At 42.5% G+C, this 23,498-nt stretch overlaps 1 protein-coding gene across 3 annotated transcripts in view; it reads left to right on the plus strand.

Moving 5' to 3' along the window:
- The first annotated feature begins 228 nt into the window (after positions 1–228).
- spon1a (spondin 1a) overlaps positions 229–23,498 on the plus strand; it is an 82,821-nt gene continuing 59,551 nt past the window's right edge. For all 3 annotated transcript variants that reach the window (XM_060878524.1, XM_060878525.1, XM_060878526.1), the window contains exons 1-6: positions 229–848; positions 2,754–2,860; positions 6,592–6,725; positions 16,938–17,011; positions 17,231–17,353; positions 22,421–22,569. In XM_060878524.1, coding sequence (XP_060734507.1) covers positions 620–848; positions 2,754–2,860; positions 6,592–6,725; positions 16,938–17,011; positions 17,231–17,353; positions 22,421–22,569 — 816 coding nt within the window. In that variant the 5' untranslated portion in view covers positions 229–619. The remainder of the gene's footprint in view (positions 849–2,753; positions 2,861–6,591; positions 6,726–16,937; positions 17,012–17,230; positions 17,354–22,420; positions 22,570–23,498) is intronic.

A 23,498-nucleotide genomic window follows, 5' to 3' on the forward strand; every position in this document is an offset into this window, starting at 1 on the left:
GTGTATGTAAGTGTGTGTGTATGTGTGTGTGTGTGTGTGGCCTGGGGGTGGTGTCACAGATGAGGTAGGGCAGAAAGTTTCTGCATCATGACCCTCGACAATCCTTCTCAGATCCTCTGTGAGTTCTTTATCTCAGGCTGTTTATAATGTCAGCGCGTGAACTTCGGTTATAAGCGCGTCGGCTCGTCCCCTCACCCGAGCACTCTGCGTCTCCATGAACCCCACAGCACGCGCGATTCCGCCGCGTCTGCACACGTCCATCGTCGTGAATCTCGCTCACGTCGAGTCTCAGCTCGGGGAGTCCCCGCCGTCGTCGTTGTCACCGTCGCAGGAGGCAGCGACGCTCGAGAGAATCGGCGGGCGCCTATTTATATTCCGGTACCGTCCGGTACGGCATGGGAGCAGCAGCACCGTCCTTAACGGAGACGGAGATCGGACCAGCTTCTCTCTCCCTCGCGTGCACAGAAAGAGCAATGAATAACAAGAAGAACAACAACTGTAGGCGTTTCTAACCAACTTCATTTTCGTGTCACTGCTCTCTCTCTCTCTCTCTCTCTCTCTCTCTCTCTCTCTCTCTCTCTCTCCCTCTCTCGTGTCCTCTCTTGTGATTGTTCGCGCGATGGAAGGAGCGGTAGCGCGTGCTTTTCTGCTTCTCCTGTCCCTCTCGGTCGGTGCCCAGTGCGGCGCGCTCGCGTTCACCGAGGAGCCCGGAGACAGGGCGCACAAATCGGACGGATTTTGTAGTTGGATCATTCGAGCGCACGGCGCGAGGAAGGAGCTATACACCGAGTTTCGGCTCCGCGTCGAAGGAGAACCGGAGAGCTATCACCCCGGGAGCACGTACAGAGGTACCGTCATAAGATTCTTATATGTTCGGTGTGTTAAAGTAAGGCGTAAAGCTTGGACTCAGATATAACACGTAATAATAAGTGATATAAAGTTCCATAGCTTGATGTAAAGTTGGTCACCAGAACGACAGGTTTCACTCTTGGACCCAAATACATTACTTTATGTTGCATAGTGAAACATCTGTCATGAAGCAGATGTTCAGAGCACGTTATAAAAAGCCTGTTGTGTAGAGGATAGAGCTGCACCGTCACAGCTCCAGGGTCCATCCTAAACAACGTTTATTTAATTATGTCGTGTGTGTGTGTGTGTGTGTGTGTGTGTGTGTGTTTGTGTGTGTTTGTGTGTGTATGTGTGTGTCTGTATGTTTGTGTGTGTGTGTTTGTGTGTGTTTGTGTGTGTATGTGTGTCTGTATGTTTGTGTGTGTGTGTTTGTGTGTGAGTGCGTGTGTGTGTATGTGTGTCTGTATGTTTGTGTGTGTGTATGTGTATGTTTGTGTGTATGTTTGTGTGTGTGTGTGTCTGTATGTTTGTGTGTGTATGTGTGTGAGTGCGTGTGTGTGTATGTGTGTCTGTATGTTTGTGTGTGTGTATGTGTATGTTTGTGTGTATGTTTGTGTGTGTGTGTGTCTGTATGTTTGTGTGTGTATGTGTGTGAGTGTGTGTGAGTGTGTGTGTGTGTGTGTGTATGTGTGTGTCTGTATGTTTGTGTGTGTGTGTGTATGTGTATGTTTTTGTGTGTGTACTGTATGTGTGTGTCTGTATGTTTGTGTGTGTGTGAGTGTGTGTGTGTTTGTGTGTGTGTATGTGTGTGTGTGTCTGTGTGTGTGCGTGTGGTGCCCTGCAATCGACTGGCGTCCTGTCCTGTCTGTATTCCTGCATCACACTCTGTATTTCTGGGATACTCTCCAGATTCAAACACTCCAAACACTTGATGCTTATCATTATATGTTATGGAATTATACATTAATTATAGATAAACAGATAGATAGATAGATAGATAGATAGATAGATAGAGAGGATTCTGTGGTCATTGCATGGCACTGGTATATACCAATGAAATGCTGTTTAGCATCTACCTGAAGTGCACATAGTAGACTTGTGTGTTATATACTGTATGTATTATATATAGCTCAGTATGGATGATGTATCATTATCAGTGAACCACAGTCACAAACTACGATACGAAGCTGCACGCTTTCCTTCTGCACTGAAATTCTTCACTTCTTTTGGACGCTGAAGTAAAAAAGAAATAAAGTCATAAACACAACGGTGTTTAAAAACGCGTCGGACGTTGTGCGGTGTTGAAAAGACGGCGACGACAAATAACGAAAGTGTTTATGGTCTGTATAGTAAAAGTTAGACTTACGTGAGACGTGTAATGAAGGAAACGTGTAAAGGATGTAAACACTGTGTGATCTGGTACGACAAAAATGTATACGGTATGTGAGTGTGGAGGTGGCTTAGTGGTTAGCACGTTCCCCTCACACCTCCAGGGTTTGGGGTTCGATTCCCGCCTCCGCCTTGTGTGTGTGGAGTTTGCATGTTCTCCCCGTGCCTCGGGGGTTTCCTCCGGGTACTCCGGTTTCCTCCCCCGGTCCAAAGACATGCATGGTAGGTTGATTGGCATCTCTGGAAAATTGTCCTAGTGTGTGATTGTGTGAGTGAATGAGAGTGTGTGTGTGTGTGTGCCCTGTGATGGGTTGGCACTCCGTCCAGGGTGTATCCTGTCTTGATGCCCGATGACGCCTGAGATAGGCACAGGCTCCCCGTGACCCGAGGTAGTTCGGATAAGCGGTAGAAGATGAGTGAATGAATGAATGTGAGTGTAGAAACATAAAGCTAGTGCTGAACGCAATGTACTAATTATCACTGTCATTTCATTCTGGTGGTTTGTTCCTTTACAGTGACTCTGTACGCCACCAACCCTGCTTACTTCAGAGGCTTCACGCTCATTGCTTTAAAGGAAGGACAGAATGGGGAAAAAGAGGAGGATTACGCTGGGAATTTCCAGGTAGGAGAGTGTGTATACACACACACACACACACACACACACACTGCACACAAAATGCAAAACATCTCTATTTCTATTTAAATGTCATGTTCAGTGAGTCTACAATTCATCAGATTCACCAAACGTTTATCCAGACATCTAAATTCCTGATCTGTAAGTGAGAAGTTAAAGACGATTTAAAGGGGAAAAAAATCCATCGTCTTGAATATGAATCTTTAGAATCTTTGTAATCGATGTGTGACGCATTTTCACTTTGACGGTGCTGATGTCACTGTCGACAACCTCGTGCTCGTCTTCTCGTCTTCCTGCGTCGTGACGCTGCGTTGCATTCTGGGGCTTCTGATTTCTCGTTAGTGTAATTACTCTTGTTCTTCTGATGGATTGATTGATTGCTAACTGCTTACAGGAATAAGAAAAATACAGCACTAATTACTACGTTGGAATATGAGAATTCCTTTTTTTTTAAGGAACATTAAATCACTTGTGGGGGTCACGGTGGCTTAGTGATTAGCACGTTCTCCTCACACCTCCAGGGTTGGGGGTTCGATTCCCGCCTCCACCTTGTGTGTGTGGAGTTTGCATGTTCTCCCCGTGCCTCGGGGGTTTCCTCCGGGTACTCTTGTTTCCTCCCCCGGTCCAAAGACATGCATGGTAGGTTGATTGGCATCTCTGGAAAATTGTCCGTATTTTGTGATTGTGTGAGTGAATGAGAGTGTGTGTGCCCTGCGATGGGTTGGCACTCCGTCCAGGGTGTATCCTGCCTTGATGCCCGATGGCGCCTGAGATAGGCACAGGCTCCCCGTGACCCGAGGTAGTTCGGATAAGCGGTAGAAAATGAGTGAGAGTGAGTGAGTGAGTGAGTAAATCACTTGTACGTGAAGAGCTTTAACTGCTGAGCTGCTACCTCACATCCAGGGAGGTAAACCCAAGCCTCCTGACCACTAGACCATGAGGGATGTTCATTTCTCCTGCCGCTGCTGTTGCTGTAGTGAAATGTAAGGTGCTTCTTCTGATACTAAAGCTCTGGGATTTTCTGCTTTGCCGCTTTCTTCAGGTACTGTAGAAGAAGCTTCACACTCAGTTACAACTGGCAAACCTCTCACAGCACCAACACTCGACTGCCTCGCTGCGTGAGCCCTCGGGGATGAAAAAAAGAATGAAAAAACTTGTAAACTCACATATAAACAATAACTCGCTTCTCCTGACGAGGCAGCTGAGGCGCTTTCATATTTTTCACCTTGTTCGCTCCATTTCTTTTCGCTCTTGAGCGAGTAGAGAGTCTGTTGAACAGAGGGAGGATCGCTGAGATCCAAACACGGCCGCTGCGTCTCTCTGCCGTCCTTCAGAAAGCTTTTTCCTGCCTCTTCTTTCTCTCGCCATCTGCAGCCACCTTTCATCCTCTTCTTCAATATCTTGGTAACATTGTGCAGCATGATTGGATTGCATGAGGAGATAAAATTGACTTTGAAGGACAGAAGATCAAAACAAGGGCCTGGATCTCACCTCACACCAGAAGTGTGGACTGGAGATAGAGGGAAAGGAAATATAAGGGTTTGGTTTGTGAAGCTAGGACAGGAAGTCTAGTCCATGATGCATAGTTAACTGGTGGATGCTTTAACTACCTTTACCTAGCTTTAACTAGTCTTTAGCTTTAGCTTTAACTCAGATGTTATTACGCATGTGCATATCCTGAGCTTGTGGACTTGTGTGTTGGAGGACGGAACCTGTATCCGTCCTGCTAGTTAGCAGCTAGTTAGAAAGCTATAAGTGGAGAAATAATACTAGGTAAACTATCTAGTCAGCTGCTAGCTAGTTTAGCCTAGTTGGTTAACAACCATGTGGCAGTAATTAGCTGGATTGTAAACTGTGAAGTTTTCAGTTTTCCCATACTTATAGCTCTTATTATAATTCATTCATAAACATTAATAAGCTTTTTGTTTTCTCCACTAAGAATTCTTGTGTTCCAGGAATTAGTCAGAAACACTTTAGCTAAATTTGTGTAACTAATGCAACTCTCAGCAGTGCTGTTGTGACTGTAATTACTCAGGATCCCTACAGAACGACCCCTGGGAAAAGGAAAGGTCAGACATCACGGGGTTTCCAGCTTCTTTTCTTTTCTTTCCTCTACTTCATTCCTTATGAAGCACACATCTTGCACTCCTTTTCTTTGTTCCCTTGTTTTTATTTTAGTTTTTATACCTGTGTGTCTCGGTAGAATTAGCACGAGCGCTGAGATGCTGGAGATTTAATTTTTTAAAATAAATAAAACACTTGGATTTTAATTCTGATGGCTTGAGGATGAAGGTCAGAGCTGTTTAATGCTGGATCTGCTTCATTCATTCATTCATCTTCTACCGCTTATCCGAACTACCTCGGGTCACGGGGAGCCTGTGCCTATCTCAGGCGTCATCGGGCATCAAGGCAGGATACACCCTGGACGGAGTGCCAACCCATCGCAGGGCACACACACACACACACACACACACACACACACACACACTCATTCACTCACACACTACAGACAATTTTCCAGAGATGCCAATCAACCTACCATGCATGTCTTTGGACCGGGGGAGGAAACCGGAGTACCCGGAGGAAACCCCCGAGGCACGGGGAGAACATGCAAACTCCACACACACAAGGCGGAGGCGGGAATCGAACCCCCAACCCTGGAGGTGTGAGGCCAACGTGCTAACCACTAAGCCACCGTGACCCCCCGTACTTTGGAAACCTGGCGTAAATATACTTTGTCAGGTAACAACACTAACTTGTTCTAACTAATTCCACGCTTTCTTTTGACACGGTAACGAGATCCGTGTTGGAATATCGTGAGAATGTCGAGATCGTGTTACTGAAGTGTTTTGTTCTTCCCTCTTACACCAATTCCAGCTATTTATCTGCTTTTCCTTGCATCTGTTTTCATTCTCTGATGATGTTCTTATATCAGAAAATACTAACAACGAGCTTGTGATATTAACGAGAGCTTTATTTTAAACGGACGTGTACAATTACGTTCTTTGTGTTCGTCTCGGTGCTTTGCTTTTGTATCGCTCGTGTATTGTTGCTTCAGCTGGACCCCCGAGCCAGCCCTCATCCGGCTAGCCGAAAGCCGAGGGTCAAAGGTCACGCCGGAACTCTGACACGCAGCTGGACCTTTTACTGCATTCTCACAAAGCGTCATAGCGATGAACACACACACACACACACACACACACAACCTACAACAACCTGGAACAAACTCAGTCGATTTTATTTAATTAGGTTTCATTACAGCTCTGATACGACGCTTTGGTGCGTTCTTAAAATTAACAGGAAATCTTTCCGTCTTTATCGACTTCATGCCTGATCACGTGTTCGGATCGATTTCTTCAGGACACTGTTATCGGCCCTTAATTAGTTCCACATCTACACGGTGCACCACATGATGCCAAACACCGGATTCGGAGCGCAGCTGCAAATCACAGGATTGTATTAACACACACGATCTAGTACGTTATCATTTCCATGGCAACAGCTCGCCGGCAGGGACCCGTGCTGCGGACGTCGTGCGTAATAGCGGTGCACATTTCTTCTAAGCAGGTGTTTATGTACCATTGGTGTTGAATGTGAAGGAGTCTCCAGTGTCAGGGGTAAAGCTGGACGGTAAAGCGAGGGAACGACAGATTAAAGCTGATAGAAGAGAAAAAAAAACATGAGCTTTATTATTTATTCATGGTTCATCTTTTCTGTAGATCATCGATGAAGAAGACACACAGTTTATGACTAATTGCCCCCCCGCAGTGACCGACAGCTCCCCACGAAGAAGGACTAAAATCCAAGTGTTTTGGACGGCGCCCCCTTCAGGCAGTGGCTGCATACTGCTCAAGTAAGTAGCAGATTGAGTTCATTCCATTTAAGTACATTTTATTTAAACATATTTTTTTTAAGAATAGATTCAGTCCCAGAGAAGCTTCAGTGAAACGTGGATGTAGATTTTGATCCCTGACGAACAACGAGGTGACATTTAAGTATTATATTTGATTGTGAGGATAAATCAGTACAGTATACAGAACTGAGCGTGCAGGAAGTTCACTGTGATGATCTCAGGAGCGTCTTAATGACTACAGCAGCAGTTCTTAAAGGTGGGGTCTCTGATGTTTGAGAAATTCTTCAGAAAACTAAACAAAAAACAAAACAAATGTGTAGCCAATGAGCATAAAGGGGCGTGTCTTGTCAATATGGGCGGAGAGAGTGTTCAGTGCGCATGTGTGACATTAGCAGAAAGCGGTTTTAACATTGACATGGAGGATAAAAACAAAGAAAGAAAGAGAAGAAAGACTTACGATAAGGTAAGAAGTAGGACGTGTTAATATAGGATCAGCTTTCCAGCGCTGGAGAGAACTGAAGGAGCAGGAAGTTGGTCACATATTCACAGATTGGAGTTTCCTGAGTCAATAACTCCTGAGCTAAACACTGTTACTACACAAATAACACCTCTTTTCTATCGTAGTAATGTAGAGACGCAGCTACAACCGTGTTTTGTGTAGTAACAGTGTTTAGCTCAGGAGTTATTGACTCGGGAAACTCCAATCTGTGAATATGTGACCAACTTTACTTAAGACGCCGAGGCGCTTTTTTCCTTCTCGATAGGTGAGTAACGTTGGTTTTGTTTTGTTACACAGAACTAATATATGTCTTTGTCCTTTACATGATTATGCTTGTGTGTCATTTTTGCTTGTTTGTTTATCTACAATCGTATTGTTCTTCCCTTCAGATATGATAAAGACTCGTTTCTTTCCAGTAGTTGCCTGGGTTATGTATGTATGTATGTGTGGGCGGAGCTATCGATACAGGGGTGGGACCCGTTTGGGTTAGGGGTGTGTTTGTTTTGGTTCTGGTTTATACTGTGTGATGGCGGTCGCTGCGTATTTGTGTTTGATGATCGGTAAAGCTAGACGTTCACCAGAGAGAGAGATGGATGTGATACGTACCACATGACATTGTGAAATGACCAGAGCACTGTGCGAGCCTGTCACTCGAGGCCAGCGAGACGCGCTTCCATTAAAGGCGTCTACATCTCTTATTAATGTGCGTTATTATGTGACTGTCACAGTGACTGATGAACTTCCTTTCCACACCGAGTCTCCGACCGGGTTCACTCCGTTTCTTTGCACGACAAGAACAGAAAGGTAGCAGAAAGGGTGCACGATAGAGTGATCGATACACACCCAGACTGACAGCAGGCAGGAGGAAATCATTCATAAGGCATTCATAAGGAAAACAGTAATGAGTAGTGAGGTGAAAGGAGGAAGAAGCAGAATAGAGATGTCGGATCATTCTAAAGTTCTGTTCATGGGCTCGGATGAAATCATGTTTAACAGCCACCGCACAGCAGGAACACTGGCTTACAGAATAGAAATGTTTTTAAAGCTATAAATGAACTCGAATCATCTAATATATCAAAATGTTCAAGTGAAAATGCACCAAAATAATGTTTAAGATTTAAAACCTCAGCATTACGTCATCCCAGACTGAGGACACACAACACACGGCAACGTCTTCATTTAACAAAGAAATAAAGAAACCAAATAATAATAATAATAATAATAATAATAATAATAATAATAATAATAATAATAATAATAATAATAAACAGCTTAAATAGGTTTATTTTTTCTATTAATTTCTGTTTTAATTTTAATCCTACAGCATATTAAACAATATATTAAACAGTTTTTATTAACAATTATATGTAGATTATATTTTATAAATAAATAAATAAATAAATAAATAAATAAATTAAATATACTGTATAATTTTAAATGTTAGTTAAGTACAGTAAATTATAATTGTACACCTGCTTATTTATTACTTATTATTTATTACATTATTTGACCTGAGATTTTTAAAAATGATTAATATATATTTTTTATTTATTTATTTATTTATTTATTTATTTATTTATTTATTAATTATTCACAGCTGACTTCAGTATTATTTTTAGAATATAGGTTAATTAATAATGATCTAATTAATTATTATATTTGCATTTTTTTATATATTTAATATGTTTTAATTAAATCTAAATCTAAAGTGCTTTTGGGGATAAAAAAATTACACTATATAAATGTAAATAAATCTAAACCTACTGACACTTCAGCCTGAGTGGTGTGAAGAGAGCGAAGGTCAGTCTGAAGTAAACAGGATGTTTCAGGATGCTTGTTGTGTTCTGAGACTCTGTAGTATCCATCAGCATATTTCTCAACACTCCTGAGATCCTAATGTTCCTGACTACTTCTTCTCTCCAGAGCTGCCTGATCCATCCTGATGAACTACATCTTGTTGAAGTTCTCATCACTCTGATGGACCAAGACGGTGACCACGGACATGACTTTAGACTGAAATGAATAGAATCAGTTTTGACTCAGTTCTTCATCAGTGAACAGTTCAACAACACGTCTTCCTCTCGAGTTTTTCCTCAACATCATCACTGAATTCTTCTTTTCTTTCATCAACTTGGAAATACTTAGTGTAAAGAGATGAAATTGGCTGCTGTTGGTTAATAAATAAATGCTGGGTGAGATCTTCCTCCTGGATCCATCCACTGAGACACAGTGTTTTCTGAAGTAGCTGCTCACCCGACGTCTGTTTTCTTACTGTGGCTGGGTGCGACCCCAAAGGAAAGTATCTTGTCTCATCCAGCAGACTTCCTTTTTGCAATGTTATCTTCTCACCTCAACTCCACCATGAGTGAAGAAATAATTGCCATGCGTTCCAGATAATACTGTATGCGATATCGTTGCAGTAGACTAGCCTTAAGGTCTGTTCAGATCCGTCCAGGTTCATCTCCTGTGTTCCTGTGCAAACGATGGAGAGGAATTCAATCGTGTTGAGCAGGAAGAACATCCGGTATCAGGTGGACGGCGAAGGTTATGGTAATGAAAAAAATTCAGGATCTGACAACCTCTGTGTGTATGTGTGTGTGTGTGTGTGTGTGAGAGAGAGAGAGAGAGAGAGAGAGAGAGAGAGAGAGAGAGAGAGAGAGATGGGAGTTCTGTTATTCCCTCTGGCATGCTGAAAGGTGCCCTAAGGACCAACAGCAGGTATGAGTGATGTGAGGAACCCCCTAAGGGTGACATAAACCCCACCATACAGTGCATTACTGCCATCCTGGAAATAACAAACAAAGAATCCTTAGACTTGTGATTCAGCTAAGAATAGAACATATTTCTCCACTTGTCTTTTTTTTGGAATGATTCTTCTCCCCGGTGCTGCATCTGTCATCGTCGTGCCTCAATCGCTGGTCTTATTTTCTTCACTTGTGGAGTATTTTAGTAATTCTCTAATCCACATTGTGTTTGTCTGATTTCTGGTTTCGTGCTTTGTCGGCTTTAACAATTATTATGGGTCGTGATGTCAGAGTATACACAGGAAGACATCCTCCACGTTAAGGATCGTTTGTTTAACACACACACACACACACACACACACACACACACAAACACACACACACATTTCATAAGGTGACTCATCAGTAAGCAGGTCAGCGAAGGAAAGAAAAATATTCGATTTTAACTCAAACGCAAATGTGCAGCGTTGCCCTCTAGTGGTCCGGCAGGGAAGTGTCACAAATATCCGTCACAAAGGTAGAACATTTCCAGAAAAAAGTTAAATACATTGACTGACATCCAGACTAAAATAAAATCTCAGAAATACTCCAGTAATAAAGACTTGACTCAAACCTCTGCGAGTAAAACGATTCCAACCCGAACAGCACTTCAGAAGAAAATGTCAAAGTCGTATTAAATTAAAGTTTTCATCCTGAGCAGTCATCAATTTAGGTCTAATTTTAAACATCAACCATTCCTATCATCGTGTGTTGAACGAGCGTGTGTGTGTGTGTGTGTGTGTGTGTGTGTGTGTGTGTGTGCTATTTTATTTATATCCAGCTCCTCTTCTATTACCGAGAGCTTTCAGACTGTGTGGTCATGCTGCTTAGTGTTAGCTGCAATTTGTTTCAGTCAAGGGCAGCTGTAATTGTGGAGGAATGGCACAGAGCGTGAAGGTTCTGCAGCCTGGAGAGAGAGAGAGAGAGAGAGAGAGAGAGAGAGAGAGAGAGAGACAGTAGTCAGACAGTCTCAGTAAGTAGTACTTCTCATATAAACAGGGACAGATTTGGACATTTGGTCACTCATACACATCATTAAAGTTTCCTGGTAAGAAATAAAACAGGTGACTCGCTGGAGACGGAGCTGCAGGACTGCGTTTATGACAGGACAGGAAATGAGTTCTCACTTTGGTTATCAGGATCTTTCGCATCAGATTGTGTCTCATCATCCGAGATAAAAGTCACCGTTCGAACGCGAGCCAAGTCGCCGTCTTGCTTCACTTCGTCGAGCTCTAACACGAGTCCTGTTTGTTATTAACGTCTGTTCATTTGGTCATTTAATCATCCGGAAAATTTCTCGCGTCCGAACAGGTCGTGCATAAGCTGTCTTCTGACCCTAAGTTATACTGATACACTTTATCTACAGCGCTGAACTCACTCCAAACAGGCAGACTGTGTGTTTGTTAAATTAAATTAATTAAAGTTAGAACCGGGGGGGGTGCACGGTGGCTTAGTTGTTAGCACGTTCGCCTCACACCTCCAGGGTCGGGGTTCGATTCCCGTCTCCACCTTGTGTGTGTGGAGTTTGCATGTTCTCCCCGTGCCTCGGGGGTTTCCTCCGGGTACTCCGGTTTCCTCCCCCGGTCCAAAGACATGCATGGTAGGTTGATTGGCATCTCTGGAAAATTGTCCGTAGTGTGTGATTGTGTGAGTGAATGAGAGTGTGTGTGTGTGTGTGTGTGTGCCCTGTGATGGGTTGGCACTCCGTCCAGGGTGTATCCTGCCTTGACGCCTGAGATAGGCACAGGCTCCCCGTGACCCGAGGTAGTTCAGATAAGCGGTAGAAGATGAATGAATGAATGAAAGTTAGAACCTGGACCAAATAAAATCATTGAGTTTATTTGAGTTTATATTATTTTGTTATTATTTTTGACACGTTTGACGCTTTTTCTCATGATTTTATTATTAACTGTTATTGTTGTTTTTATGGAGATACTGTACATGAGATTTCTGTGGATGGTCCCACCTGGAGAGCATGGACATGACTTCGGATGCTTTTTGCTCTCGAGTCTTCACTGGTATCTTCATCAAGACAGACTTCAGGTCCACATAATGTACACAGTTATAAAAGAAAAGTGATTTATAATCTCACTCTGTGCTCTGATGAGGATGAGCTTCCTTTTTGTGTCTGGTTCCTCTCAAGGTTCCTCACAGCTTTTCCCTCATCACTCGCTCATTAAGGATCGATTTAAACCTGAACATTTCTATAATGAATTTATGCATTACTTTAAAGCTGCTTCGCGACAAACGCTACAATAGAAGAACGGAACGGAACTGAAATATTTTTTGTGTAAAAATCAACTTTCACGAGAACTTTTATAGCCTCAGATGTTCTCATCATCTGACGATCTACTCTCAAATTTATACTTTTGAAGCCATGATCTCTGGCTTGAAAAGAATTCTCCCTCTTTCAATCATACACACACACACACACACACACATACACACACAAATGCGATTAGCATCAGCCGTGTACATGCAGGAAAGTGAATCTGGCCTTAATAACGTCTCATTGATAGAATTTAAATTGGATGTTAAATAACCATTACTGCGTCTGATTGCCTGGTGGCTCGTAGAAACGAAGCGAGCTCTTTTCTCCTGCCGCTTTCTCCTAGATGTATAAAATTGGGGTGAGATTGAATTAAAGCATGGACAATTATGTCTGTTCAGGAAAGGAAGACGGTTGGTTTGGTTGGTATGAAAGCGTACGGAGACCTTTTCCTCTGTCTCATGTTCAGCCTCTTATTGTGGTGTGTTATTGTTTCCAGCGGTGAGATTAGATAGAGGACTAAAATCTAATATCTGTCAATAACTCCACAGTGAAACAAAGTGCTTTTCAAGGCTGCTGGTTTCATGCCGCTTCTTCTCAGAAACTCAGAACCCTTTAACAACAACAACAACAACAACAACCAAGTCGACACTTCTTTGAAAATATGTGTAAGTGTGTATATACTGTATGTATACTTTCATTTTGTCATGGGGACACGGTGGCTTAGTGGTTAGCACGTTCGCCTCACACCTCCAGGGTCGGGGGTTCGATTCCCACCTCCACCTTGTGTGTGTGGAGTTTGCATGTTCTCCCCGTGCCTCGGGGGTTTCCTCCGGGTACTCCGGTTTCCTCCCCCGGTCCAAAGACATGCATGGTAGGTTGATTGATCTCCCATATTTTACTCAGTTATAGCGTTGCCTGTATCCTCAGGTTAAACAGATGCTGGTACTGTAGATGTTCTAGATGTTTATACAGAGCGAGCTGTTGGGAACTGTGTATTGTGAGAAATCTGTCGAGTTGAACAGAAATAACTCCGATTCGAAGCCCTGAGTGAATCCTGTCTTAAAGTCTACACCGTATGAACAGTGGGTTTAGTCGGGTTTAGTCTTTTTTCCACAATACAAACTTAGCGTGACATGTTTGCTAGGTGTCAGGCCATCCTTAAAAATATTTTGGTTTGCAGTAACAGTAAAAAAAAAAAAAGGTCAGTGGGCAGGTCTATATTTTTTTTTCAAGTTTCAATGTAAAAAAAAAAGTACAATTTTGGTGACGATGATTACGTAGGTATTGCATTTTTTGTACTTTTTGTATTGTCTTGTAACTTTGTGTCTGCACTGTCATTGTCCTGCACTGTCATTGTCCTGCACTGTCATTGTCCTGCACTGTCTTTTGTCCTGCACTGTCTTTTGTCCTGCACTGTCTTTTGTCCTGCACTGTCTTGTCTGTCTTGTTTGTCTTGTCCTGCACTGTTTGCACCAGGTTGCACAGTTGCACTTTATGTGGCTAAGACTACTTACAAGTCTTTAGCCCTGTCTTTGTTTTTATGTAGCACCATGATCCTGGAGAAACGTTGTCTCATTTCACTGTGTACTGCAACAGCTATATATGGTTGAAATGACAATAAAAGCTTCTTGACTTCTTGACTCTTGAATTTAAACAAATTAGCATATCGTGACGTCACTGACTGGGTCTTCAACCGGTGCCTTCGGGCGCATCGTTGCAAACCTCATTTTGACGCAGGCTTTATAGACTAGATGGGAGAAGGGATGGGAAAAGATCTGGGCACAGTTTTTCCAGAACTTCGTGCCAAGTTAAAGCGACGTCGAGCTGTTTTAATGAATTTTTTAGATGTATTATGGCGCCCGAACCCGTATGACTTTGAACGGTGACCGCGGACATTTTGTTTACTGCAGCCGCAGCCATCGTTACCGAGCGCGAACCGTCGACTCTGACAGTGAATGAGAGGATGAGACGAAGTGAACACACAGGCCGTAGTGTGACATCCATTAACCGACAGTGTAAACATAGATGATGTCACGGGTTTTTATTTAAAAGAAAGAACGTAGCCTTCGTTTGTATGTAGGCTTGGGAAATTTATATATTTACAATACTTACTAAAATATAATTAATATTATTTTATTGCTTTTGTATTAAGGGGGCACGGTGGCTTAGTGGTTAGCACGTTCACCTCACACCTCCAGGGTTGGGGGTTCGATTCCCGCCTCCACCTTGTGTGTGTGGAGTTTGCATGTTCTCCCCATGCCTCGGGGGTTTCCTCCGGGTACTCCGGTTTCCTCCCCCGGTCCAAAGACATGCATGGTAGGTTGATTGGCATCTCTGGAAAATTGTCCGTAGTGTGTGATTGTGTGAGTGAATGAGAGTGTGTGTGTGTGCCCTGTGATGGGTTGGCACTCCGCCCAGGGTGTATCCTGCTTTGATGCCCGATGACGTGATGTTCAGGGAGACTTCCACCGTCTATAATCTGTCAATCTATAAAATAAAACTAGGACTAAATTAACGAAAGGAGAACAAGTCAGTGTGTGTGTTGTGTCTAGCTGCGGAGCTGCAGTGGCTGAGCCGCGTTATTGGAAGATTTAGCGCTCATCACTCTTGAGAGTCACTCTTTCATTTTTTTTTTGCTCTCTGTGTGGAATTTTCTAGAAGCCTTGAAGACTCTTGTAAATTTCTGGCCGATCGGCGTTTATTAAAGCGGCAAGGATGACGAAAGTCAGCGAAAGGTTTGTTTGCGAAACATGGCAGGAATTTTTAGTTTGGTTCGGCAAAAATAAATAATAAAAAGGAGTGAAATGATGGATGGAGTCTCGGTGTTAGTAAAATCAGATAAAAATATTCGCAGGTGTAATCAAGTTTTTGCCTTCAGTAAATCGAGGTGATGGAGTTTTTACATATTTATGTGATTTTGCTCCACAGACTTGAACGTTTGGATGTAGATTAGACTTGACAGCTTGGATTAGATGCTTGTGTTTGCTAGATTGGGATTGTGAGGAGATTTTGGTGGTGTGTTGAAGAGCAGCTCGCTGAAAGCTATTGAGGTTGAGAAGACTTTGAAAGTCCGGAGCGATCAGACGTTAATGAGCAGAAAACAAAAGCAACAGGTGAGACGGCGGCTTAATGACGTGACGAGCAGCAGAATGGATCCTGTTCCTAACATGCTGCTGGGAGTCATTACGGAGAACAGGACCAACAGAAGGGCTTTTATTCTGGGACTCGGCTAAAGGAACTACAGGTGCAGACGGAAATCCAGCTCCCAGTTCAAATTGCAGTCTCTTTGGAGAAATGATGAAATGTGGATCAAAGCTGATGAAACTGTGTTCAAGACTTCAGACGAAAATAAGAAACAAAAGCAATAAATAAAGAAGTGAAAAATGTCGTGGTTACCAAATCTTTCTTTCTTTCTTTCTTTCTTTCTTTCTTTATTCATTCATTCATTCATTTATTCATTCATTCATTCATTCATTCATTCATTCGTTCATTCATTCATTTTCTTCTCTCTCTCTTTCCTTTATTCATTTGTTCACACTTTCTTTTTCTTTCTTTCTTTCTTTCTTTCTTTCTTTCTTTCTTTCTTAAAAGTAAAAAACGAAAGAGAGAAATTAAATACTTACATGTCATCATCTTTTTCTTTATCTATACATATACACTATATATATATTATATACATAATAATGACCAGGACTCGTGTAAGAAAAGCGATACGAGGTGATATGAGGTGATACGAGGTGATATGAGGTGATATGAGGTGATACGACGTGATATGAGGTGATACGACGTGATATGAGGTGATATAAGGTGATATGAGGTGATACGAGGTGATACGAGGTGATATGAGGTGATACGAGGTGATATGAGGTGATATAAGGTGATATGAGGTGATATGAGGTGATATGAGGTGATATGAGGTGATACGAGGTGATACGAGGTGATATGAGGTGATATGAGGTGATACGAGGTGATACGAGGTGATACGACGTGATATGAGGTGATATGAGGTGATATGAGGTGATACGAGGTGATACGAGGTGATATGAGGTGATATGAGGTGATATGAGGTGATATGAGGTGATACGAGGTGATATGAGGTGATATGAGGTGATACGAGGTGATACGAGGTGATATGAGGTGATATGAGGTGATACGACGTGATATGAGGTGATATGAGGTGATATGAGGTGATACGAGGTGATTCGAGGTGATATGAGGTCATATGAGGTGATATGAGGTGATACGACGTGATATGAGGTGATATGAGGTGATACGAGGTGATACGAGGTGATACGAGGTGATATGAGATGTAAAAAGTCCGTCAGATGAAGTTGCTCTTAATTACACCGCAGTTCAGTTCAGAGAGACAGCGTGTGATGAGTTTGGAGTGAATGTGGATCCACAGCTGTTACCTGCTGCTACTGAAACTCAGCAGTGCTGCTGGAGTGATGCTGGGATTCTGTGGAGCTTTACATCTCACAACTCACTACTGTTCTTCTCTTCTCTTCTCTTCTCTTCTCTTCTCTTCTCTTCTCTTCTCTTCTCTTCTCTTCTCTTCTCTTCTCTTCTCTCATTTCTCTTCTCTTCTCTTCTATTCTCTTCATTTATTCTCGTTTATGGTCCTGGCTCATCACGTCTCTCCTCATCATGTTTTGTAGAGCGAGCATCATTCAGAGGAAGATCATCTCTTTCCAGGATGAAGGCTCTCTGACAAAGCGACTGTGTGAAAAAGGTGAGGCTTCAGTTCTCCACATGGAGACTTTCTTCACTGCAGCACTTTATATTCTGTCTGGGAGTCCCTGCACTTTTAAACTGCGTGTTGATGTTCATAAAGTGCAGGTGTGCTGATTAGTGTGTGTGTGTGTGTGTGTGTGTGTGTGTGTGTGTGTGTGTGTGTGTGTGTGTGTGTGTGTGTAAATAATATGGCTGTTTAATATTTTCTCATCTCCAGAGTCGTTGTATGGTGAGGTCACTGAAAAGCCCCTGCTGGATTGCTGTGCCTGTGGAACAGCCAAGTACAGAGTGACCTTCTATGGGAACTGGTCTGAAAAACTGCACCCCAAAGACTACCCCAGTGAGTTAGTAATATACAGCATACTGTACTGAAAGAGTCCACTGAACGCAGTGTGTTCAGTTTTCTAAAATTGTGTCAGGACACATTACAGCACACAGAAATACTTTTCTTAACATATTCTAGTCTGTAATGAAGCACAGGGTCAGAGCACAGGGTCATCCACGATTCAGAGGCCCTGGAGCCGAGAGGGTTAAGGGCTTCGCTCATGGGCTTAAACCGCGATCTTCTGCTCAACAACCCCACAGCACCACTGCCCCAAGATTTTGTCAATTTATGTCAACAAAACATGCACAAAAACCTTTTGGCATTTTTGACCCTCTGTGAAATCCCAGGCACTGATATAGTGTAAAACAGCAGTTAGTCTCTTTCTGTCTCAAGGTTTTGAGACACTGTTTGGATTGTGATCTGTAGTGAGAGCAGGGGGGGGGCAGGTGGAGGAAAACCTGAAGAGGTGGAGGTTTGCGCTGGAGAGAAGAGGAATGAAAGTCAGTCGTAAGTAAGACTGAGTACATGTGTGTGAATGAAAGGGAGGGAAGTGGAACAGTAAGGTTACAGGGTGAAGAGGTGAAGAAGGTACAGGAGTTTAAGTGCTTAGGGTCAACAGTCCAGAGTAATAGAGAGAGTGGGAAAGAGGTAAAGAAGCGAGTGCAGGCAGGTTGGAGTGGGTGGAGGAAGGTGTCAGGAGTTCTGTGTGATAGGAAAATATCAGCGAGAATCCAGGGGAAGGTGTACAGGACAGTTTAGAGACTGTATGGTTTAGAGACAGTGTCACTGAAGAAGAGACAGGAGTCAGAGCTAGAGGAAGCCGAGCTGAAGATGTCGAGGTTCTCTTTGGGAGTGACGAGATAGGACAAGTTTAGGAACGAGTACATCAGAGGGACAGGTCATGTCGGACGTTTGGGGGACAAAGTTAGGGAGGACAGATTAAGATGGTTTGGACATGTTCAGAGGAGGGAGAGTGAGTATATTGGTAGGAGAATGTTGGACATGGAGCTGCCAGGCAGGAGGCAAAGAGGAAGGCCAAAGAGGAGGAATATGGATGTAATTAATGAGGATATGAAGCTAGTGGGTGCAAGTGTTGAGGAGGCAGAAGATAGGGATAGGTGGAGAGAGATGATTCGCTGTGGTGACCCCTGAAGGGAAAAGTCGAAAGAAGAAGAAGAAGAAGAAGAAGAAGAAGAAGAAGTTTGGATCTTGGATCAAACATTGGAGCCTCCTCCATGTCCAACATTTCTCCATTATGTTTTCAGTTTTGTGCACTTGAGCACTTCAAACCCAATCCTAACACCCCAGACAGAGTTTAAACCGTGTCACTCCACCACACGTTACAGAAGATTTGTTAACTTTTCTTCATGGCTTCAAAAAAAGTTTGATAGTTTTAATCTCATCTGAATACGACACATGATTTGGTAAAGATCAGGAGATGTGGTTTGCTTTGGCTTCTTCGGTGTTGAAGTGAACCCTGGTGTTCTTACAGCTGAGTAAAAGCCCCCAGTGTCGAGTCGTCTAACTTCTGCACCCCTTTAATGGATTAATCCTCAGACCTACCAGCAGTCTTCTAAAATCTACTCTGTTCCATGGTTTCAAACATCTTACCTTTAGAGTTAATATCATTAGTTTTGTTCTCCGGGGGCTTTTTGACCTTGTTGTTTTGGGAGTAAATTAAGAAAAGGGGATTAGTGACATTCGATTGGACCTCGAGTGCAAGTCACTTGGATCGATATGCTGATTAAAACAGAGTCTAAAAACGAGATAAAAGTCAGTAGTGAAATCTATGAGCTGAGGAAACTGAAACTCTGCTGTGTGTGTGTGTGTGTGTGTGTGTGTAGGCTTCAGCACGTAGATAACGTAATTGATTTTACTTGATATCCACCCAGTTTAGGAAAAAAGAAAGTTGCTCTGTGGAACAGGTGCGAAGGAATCGTTAGAACCGGCATGAGGGAGGAGGAGCAGCATGATGCCATCTGTCATCCATCTAATTTTACTCCTCTATATCATCCATCCTTCAGACACAAAGCAAATAAATATGAACATCACCTTACTTTCCCAACATGAAGGTTATTTCCTGGCACATCTCATCCTTCAGATTCATCTGTCGGACATTTCAGCTCGGTTCCTCCAGGATCTCTGTGCTAGACGGGACGAGGTCAAGACCAAAAAGAAAGGGTCAGAGAATTCAAATCAGAAAAAAAAAAAGTTTTTGAATGAGAAGAGAACGTCTGATTCGCCCGCCCTGATCCTAAGCACTGCCTGGAAATATCTTTATATTCTTCACGGGTATTAAGCTATGAAATGAATTTTGATTGAGTTTTGTTTGAGAGGAAATATGAAAATCAAAGATTGGACAGAAGATCTGATCACTGAGAGACTGATGTTCTGATGAATTGGCTTGAGGGATTAACTGTACACACAGAGTGAGAAGATTATTCCTGAGAGAATATTCATACAGCAGAATGAAGTTCCATCAAAGGCTTTAATTTCCCACCACAGCCTGGACACCTGATCGAGGGTCTGGTCCAGGGATTAAGATAAAAAAAAAAAAAAAAATAGGAAAAAAAAAATTTAGAACCGTTATATATTTTATTCATTCATTCATTTTCTACCGCTTATCTGAACTACCTCGGGTCACGGGGAGCCTGTGCCTATCTCAGGCGTCATCGGGCATCAAGGCAGGATACACCCTGGACGGAGCACCAACCCATCACAGGGCACACACACACACTCTCATTCACTCACACACTAGGGACAATTTTTTCCAGAGATGCCAATCAACCTACCATGCATGTCTTTGGACCGGGGGAGGAAACCGGAGTACCCGGAGGAAACCCCCGAGGCACAGGGAGAACATGCAAACTCCACACACACAAGGTGGAGGTGGGAATCGAACCCCGACCCTGGAGGTGTGAGGCGAACGTGCTAACCACTAAGCCACCGTGACCCCCACCATTATATATTTGAATATTAAAAACAACTGCAGTAGTAACAGTAATAGTAACCGTAAGACTAGTAGGTAAGTTATTAGGTAATAATGTTACCTAATAGTCAGTAACTATTGCTGTAACTATTTCTGCAAATAATTACAACTATTACTAGTACTACTGTTTCTAATAATGTTATACGGTAGCAGTAGTAGGTGGTAGTAGTAGTTACAGCAATATTAAGAGTAGTAGTGATAGTGACAATATTTAAATCATTAGTAGTAGTAATATTAACAGTACAAGTAATACTGTAGTAACGCTGGATCCAGCAGCAGAAGTGGTAGTAATAGTAATACTGGTTAGAGTAGAAGTAGAAACAATAGTACTAATAGTAGTAGTAGTGACAGTAGCACTGCTAATACTAAAGGTAGCAACAGTAATAATAGCACAATAATAACAGCATTGGTATTAATAACAGTAGTAACAGTAAGACAAGTAATACTAGTAGTAGTAACATTACTTATAGCAGTAGTAATAACATTTCGTCGCTGTCAGGCGGAATCCTCGTATCTCCAAAACCGTTATTTTTCAGGAAATTAAAAAAACGCCGTACCTTATCTGCAGTGCACAGGGTTTAGTCCACGTTACAGTGGATTGTCTTGCGCTAAATTCCTGTCCTCAGACGAGCACCAGAACTAGCGGGGGTCAAGATTTTTTTTTCTTTGAGACCAGTGTTTTGAAGACATTTACCTCAGAAGACGTGTTGATTCGTTGCGACTCTTCTTGAGGAGAAATATGCCGTGAAGCTCTCCCGCGGAGTGAGGAAGAGGTGGACAGTTGAAGTGTCCAATGGAGTTATGAGATTTGCGCTCAAGCTATTTTCAAGACTTTAGATTGGTTAATAACTTGTAAAAATAACAGACCCATGTGGGGACTGACCAATAGCATCGATATGTGAAAAAATATGAAATTGACCAAATTTGGACATACGAGGTTTCCGCCCGACAGCGACGATTTGTAACAATAACAGTACAAAGTGACGTGACATACGGATAAGTACAGTGACCGATACTCAGAATTTGTTCTCTGCATTTAACCCATCCAATGTGCACACACACAGCAGTGAACACACACACACTGTGAACACACACCCGGAGCAGTGTGCAGCCATTTATGCTGCGGCATCCGGGGGGTTCGGTGGCTTGCTCAAGGGCACCTAAGTCGTGGGCGGCCCGAGACTCGAACCCACAACCTTAGGGTTAGGAGTCAAACTCTCTAACCATTAGGCCATGACTTCAGTACAGTAGTAACTGTAGCCCTGATTTCAGTAGTAATAGTTACTGTAGCAGCAGTATACACTGATAGTACTAGTCGTAGTACTACTAGTTATTTACATTCAATCATTTACTGTTCACCTAAACGAAGATGAGGTCCATTTCCCATCTGGTTCCTCTCAAGGTTTCTTCCTCATATCATCTCAGGTAGATCACCTCAGGCTTGATCGTTAGGGATAGATGCTAGAGATAAATAAAAACAATTTTAAACTTTACTCTTTACTTTTAGTCTGTTTCTATTTTATACTTCTGTAAAGCTGCTTTGACACTATGTGAATTGTTAAAAGCGCAAAACAAATAAATTTCATTTGAAATAGTAGGAACAACAGAAATAGCAACAGTATTTGTATAAGCACTTTGGTACGTCACTCTGGATATGCTTCATATGATATGAGGATATAAGGGCATCTGCTAAATGCCGTAAATGTAAATGAATTAGAAAAAATATTAATAAGTAGTAGTGTGTGTGTAATACTGGTTACAGCCGCAGTAATAATATTCACAGTACAAGCCGTAGTGACACTGGTTCCAGCAGCAGCGGTAGCCATAATAATGTAGTAATATGGGTTTCAGTAGAAGTTGCAGTATTAATAGCAATATTAGCAACACCAGTATTACTTGTACTAGTAGCAGTAGTAGTAATAGTAGAAATAGTAACAGTAATAATAGTAAGACTCGTACTAGTTCAGAGTAGTAGCGGTAATAATAGCAGCGGTCATCAAACCAAATGTTTCTACTAATTCACTTGTAATTTTCCCCCATAATGTAATTCATTTCTGCAACTCAAGCATTCTTTTACATTTTTATCCCGACAGGACGAGCCAATCACTGGTCAGCCATCATTGGTGCGTCACACTCCAAGAACTACGTGCTGTGGGAATACGGCGGTTACGCTAGTGAAGGAGTGAAACAGGTAGCGGAGCTGGGCTCGCCCATCAAGATGGAGGAGGAGATTCGACAGAAGGTAAGGAGACGCACAATGCTGAAAGGCTATGGAATATGTACAGTGTTCTTTATTAATAGTGATATAAACTAATACGGGTCCTCTCGTGCTGGACGCGGTCGCCGGGTCTTACTCTGGGTCAGTGCTTATTCTGTAAAACGTAAAGATGTGAAGTCAGCTTACGGTAAAATTGACTGTAATGGGAATTCAACTGAAGGAAGTCCACTGAAGTCAATGAAGCTTTTTCCTGATGAGTAAAGTGCCTCTTACATTGGTGAAAAAAAAAATGCTGTTCCTAACATATCGTCGCTGTCGGGCGGAAACCTCGTATGTCCAAATTTGGTCAATTTCATATTTTTTCACATATCGATGCTATTGGTCAGTCCCCACGTGGGTCTGTTATTTTTACAAGTTATTAACCAATCTAAAGTCTTGAAAATAGCTTGAGCGCAAATCTCATCACTCCATTGGACACTTCAACTGTCCACCTCTTCCTCACTCCGCGGGAGAGCTTCACGGCATATTTCTCCTCAACAAGAGTCGCAACGAATCAACACGTCTTCTGAGGTAAATGTCTTCAAAACACTGGGCTCAAAGAAAAAAAAATCTTGACCCCCACTAGTTCTGGTGCTCGTCTGAGGACAGGAATTTAGCGCAAGACAATCCACTGCAACGCGGACTAAACCCTGTGTACTGCAGATAAGGTACGGCGTTTTTTTAATTTCCTGAAAAATAACGGTTTTGGAGATACGAGGATTCCGTCTGACAGCGACGATTTCCAATAACCAATAACCAATCCAATAACATACAAGAACATCGCTAGGCATATAAAAATGTGTCTGTACAGCCATAAGCAAAAAACCTCGTTGTCAGTGACAGATAGTGGCTAATCATATAAAGCGACAAAGCGCCTAAGAGTTGTTATTTCAAGTCACCTGTCATTGTTTGGA

Source organism: Tachysurus vachellii, chromosome 9 (genome assembly GCF_030014155.1).
Source record: "Tachysurus vachellii isolate PV-2020 chromosome 9, HZAU_Pvac_v1, whole genome shotgun sequence".
In the NCBI taxonomy this organism is placed as follows: Eukaryota; Metazoa; Chordata; class Actinopteri; order Siluriformes; family Bagridae; genus Tachysurus; species Tachysurus vachellii.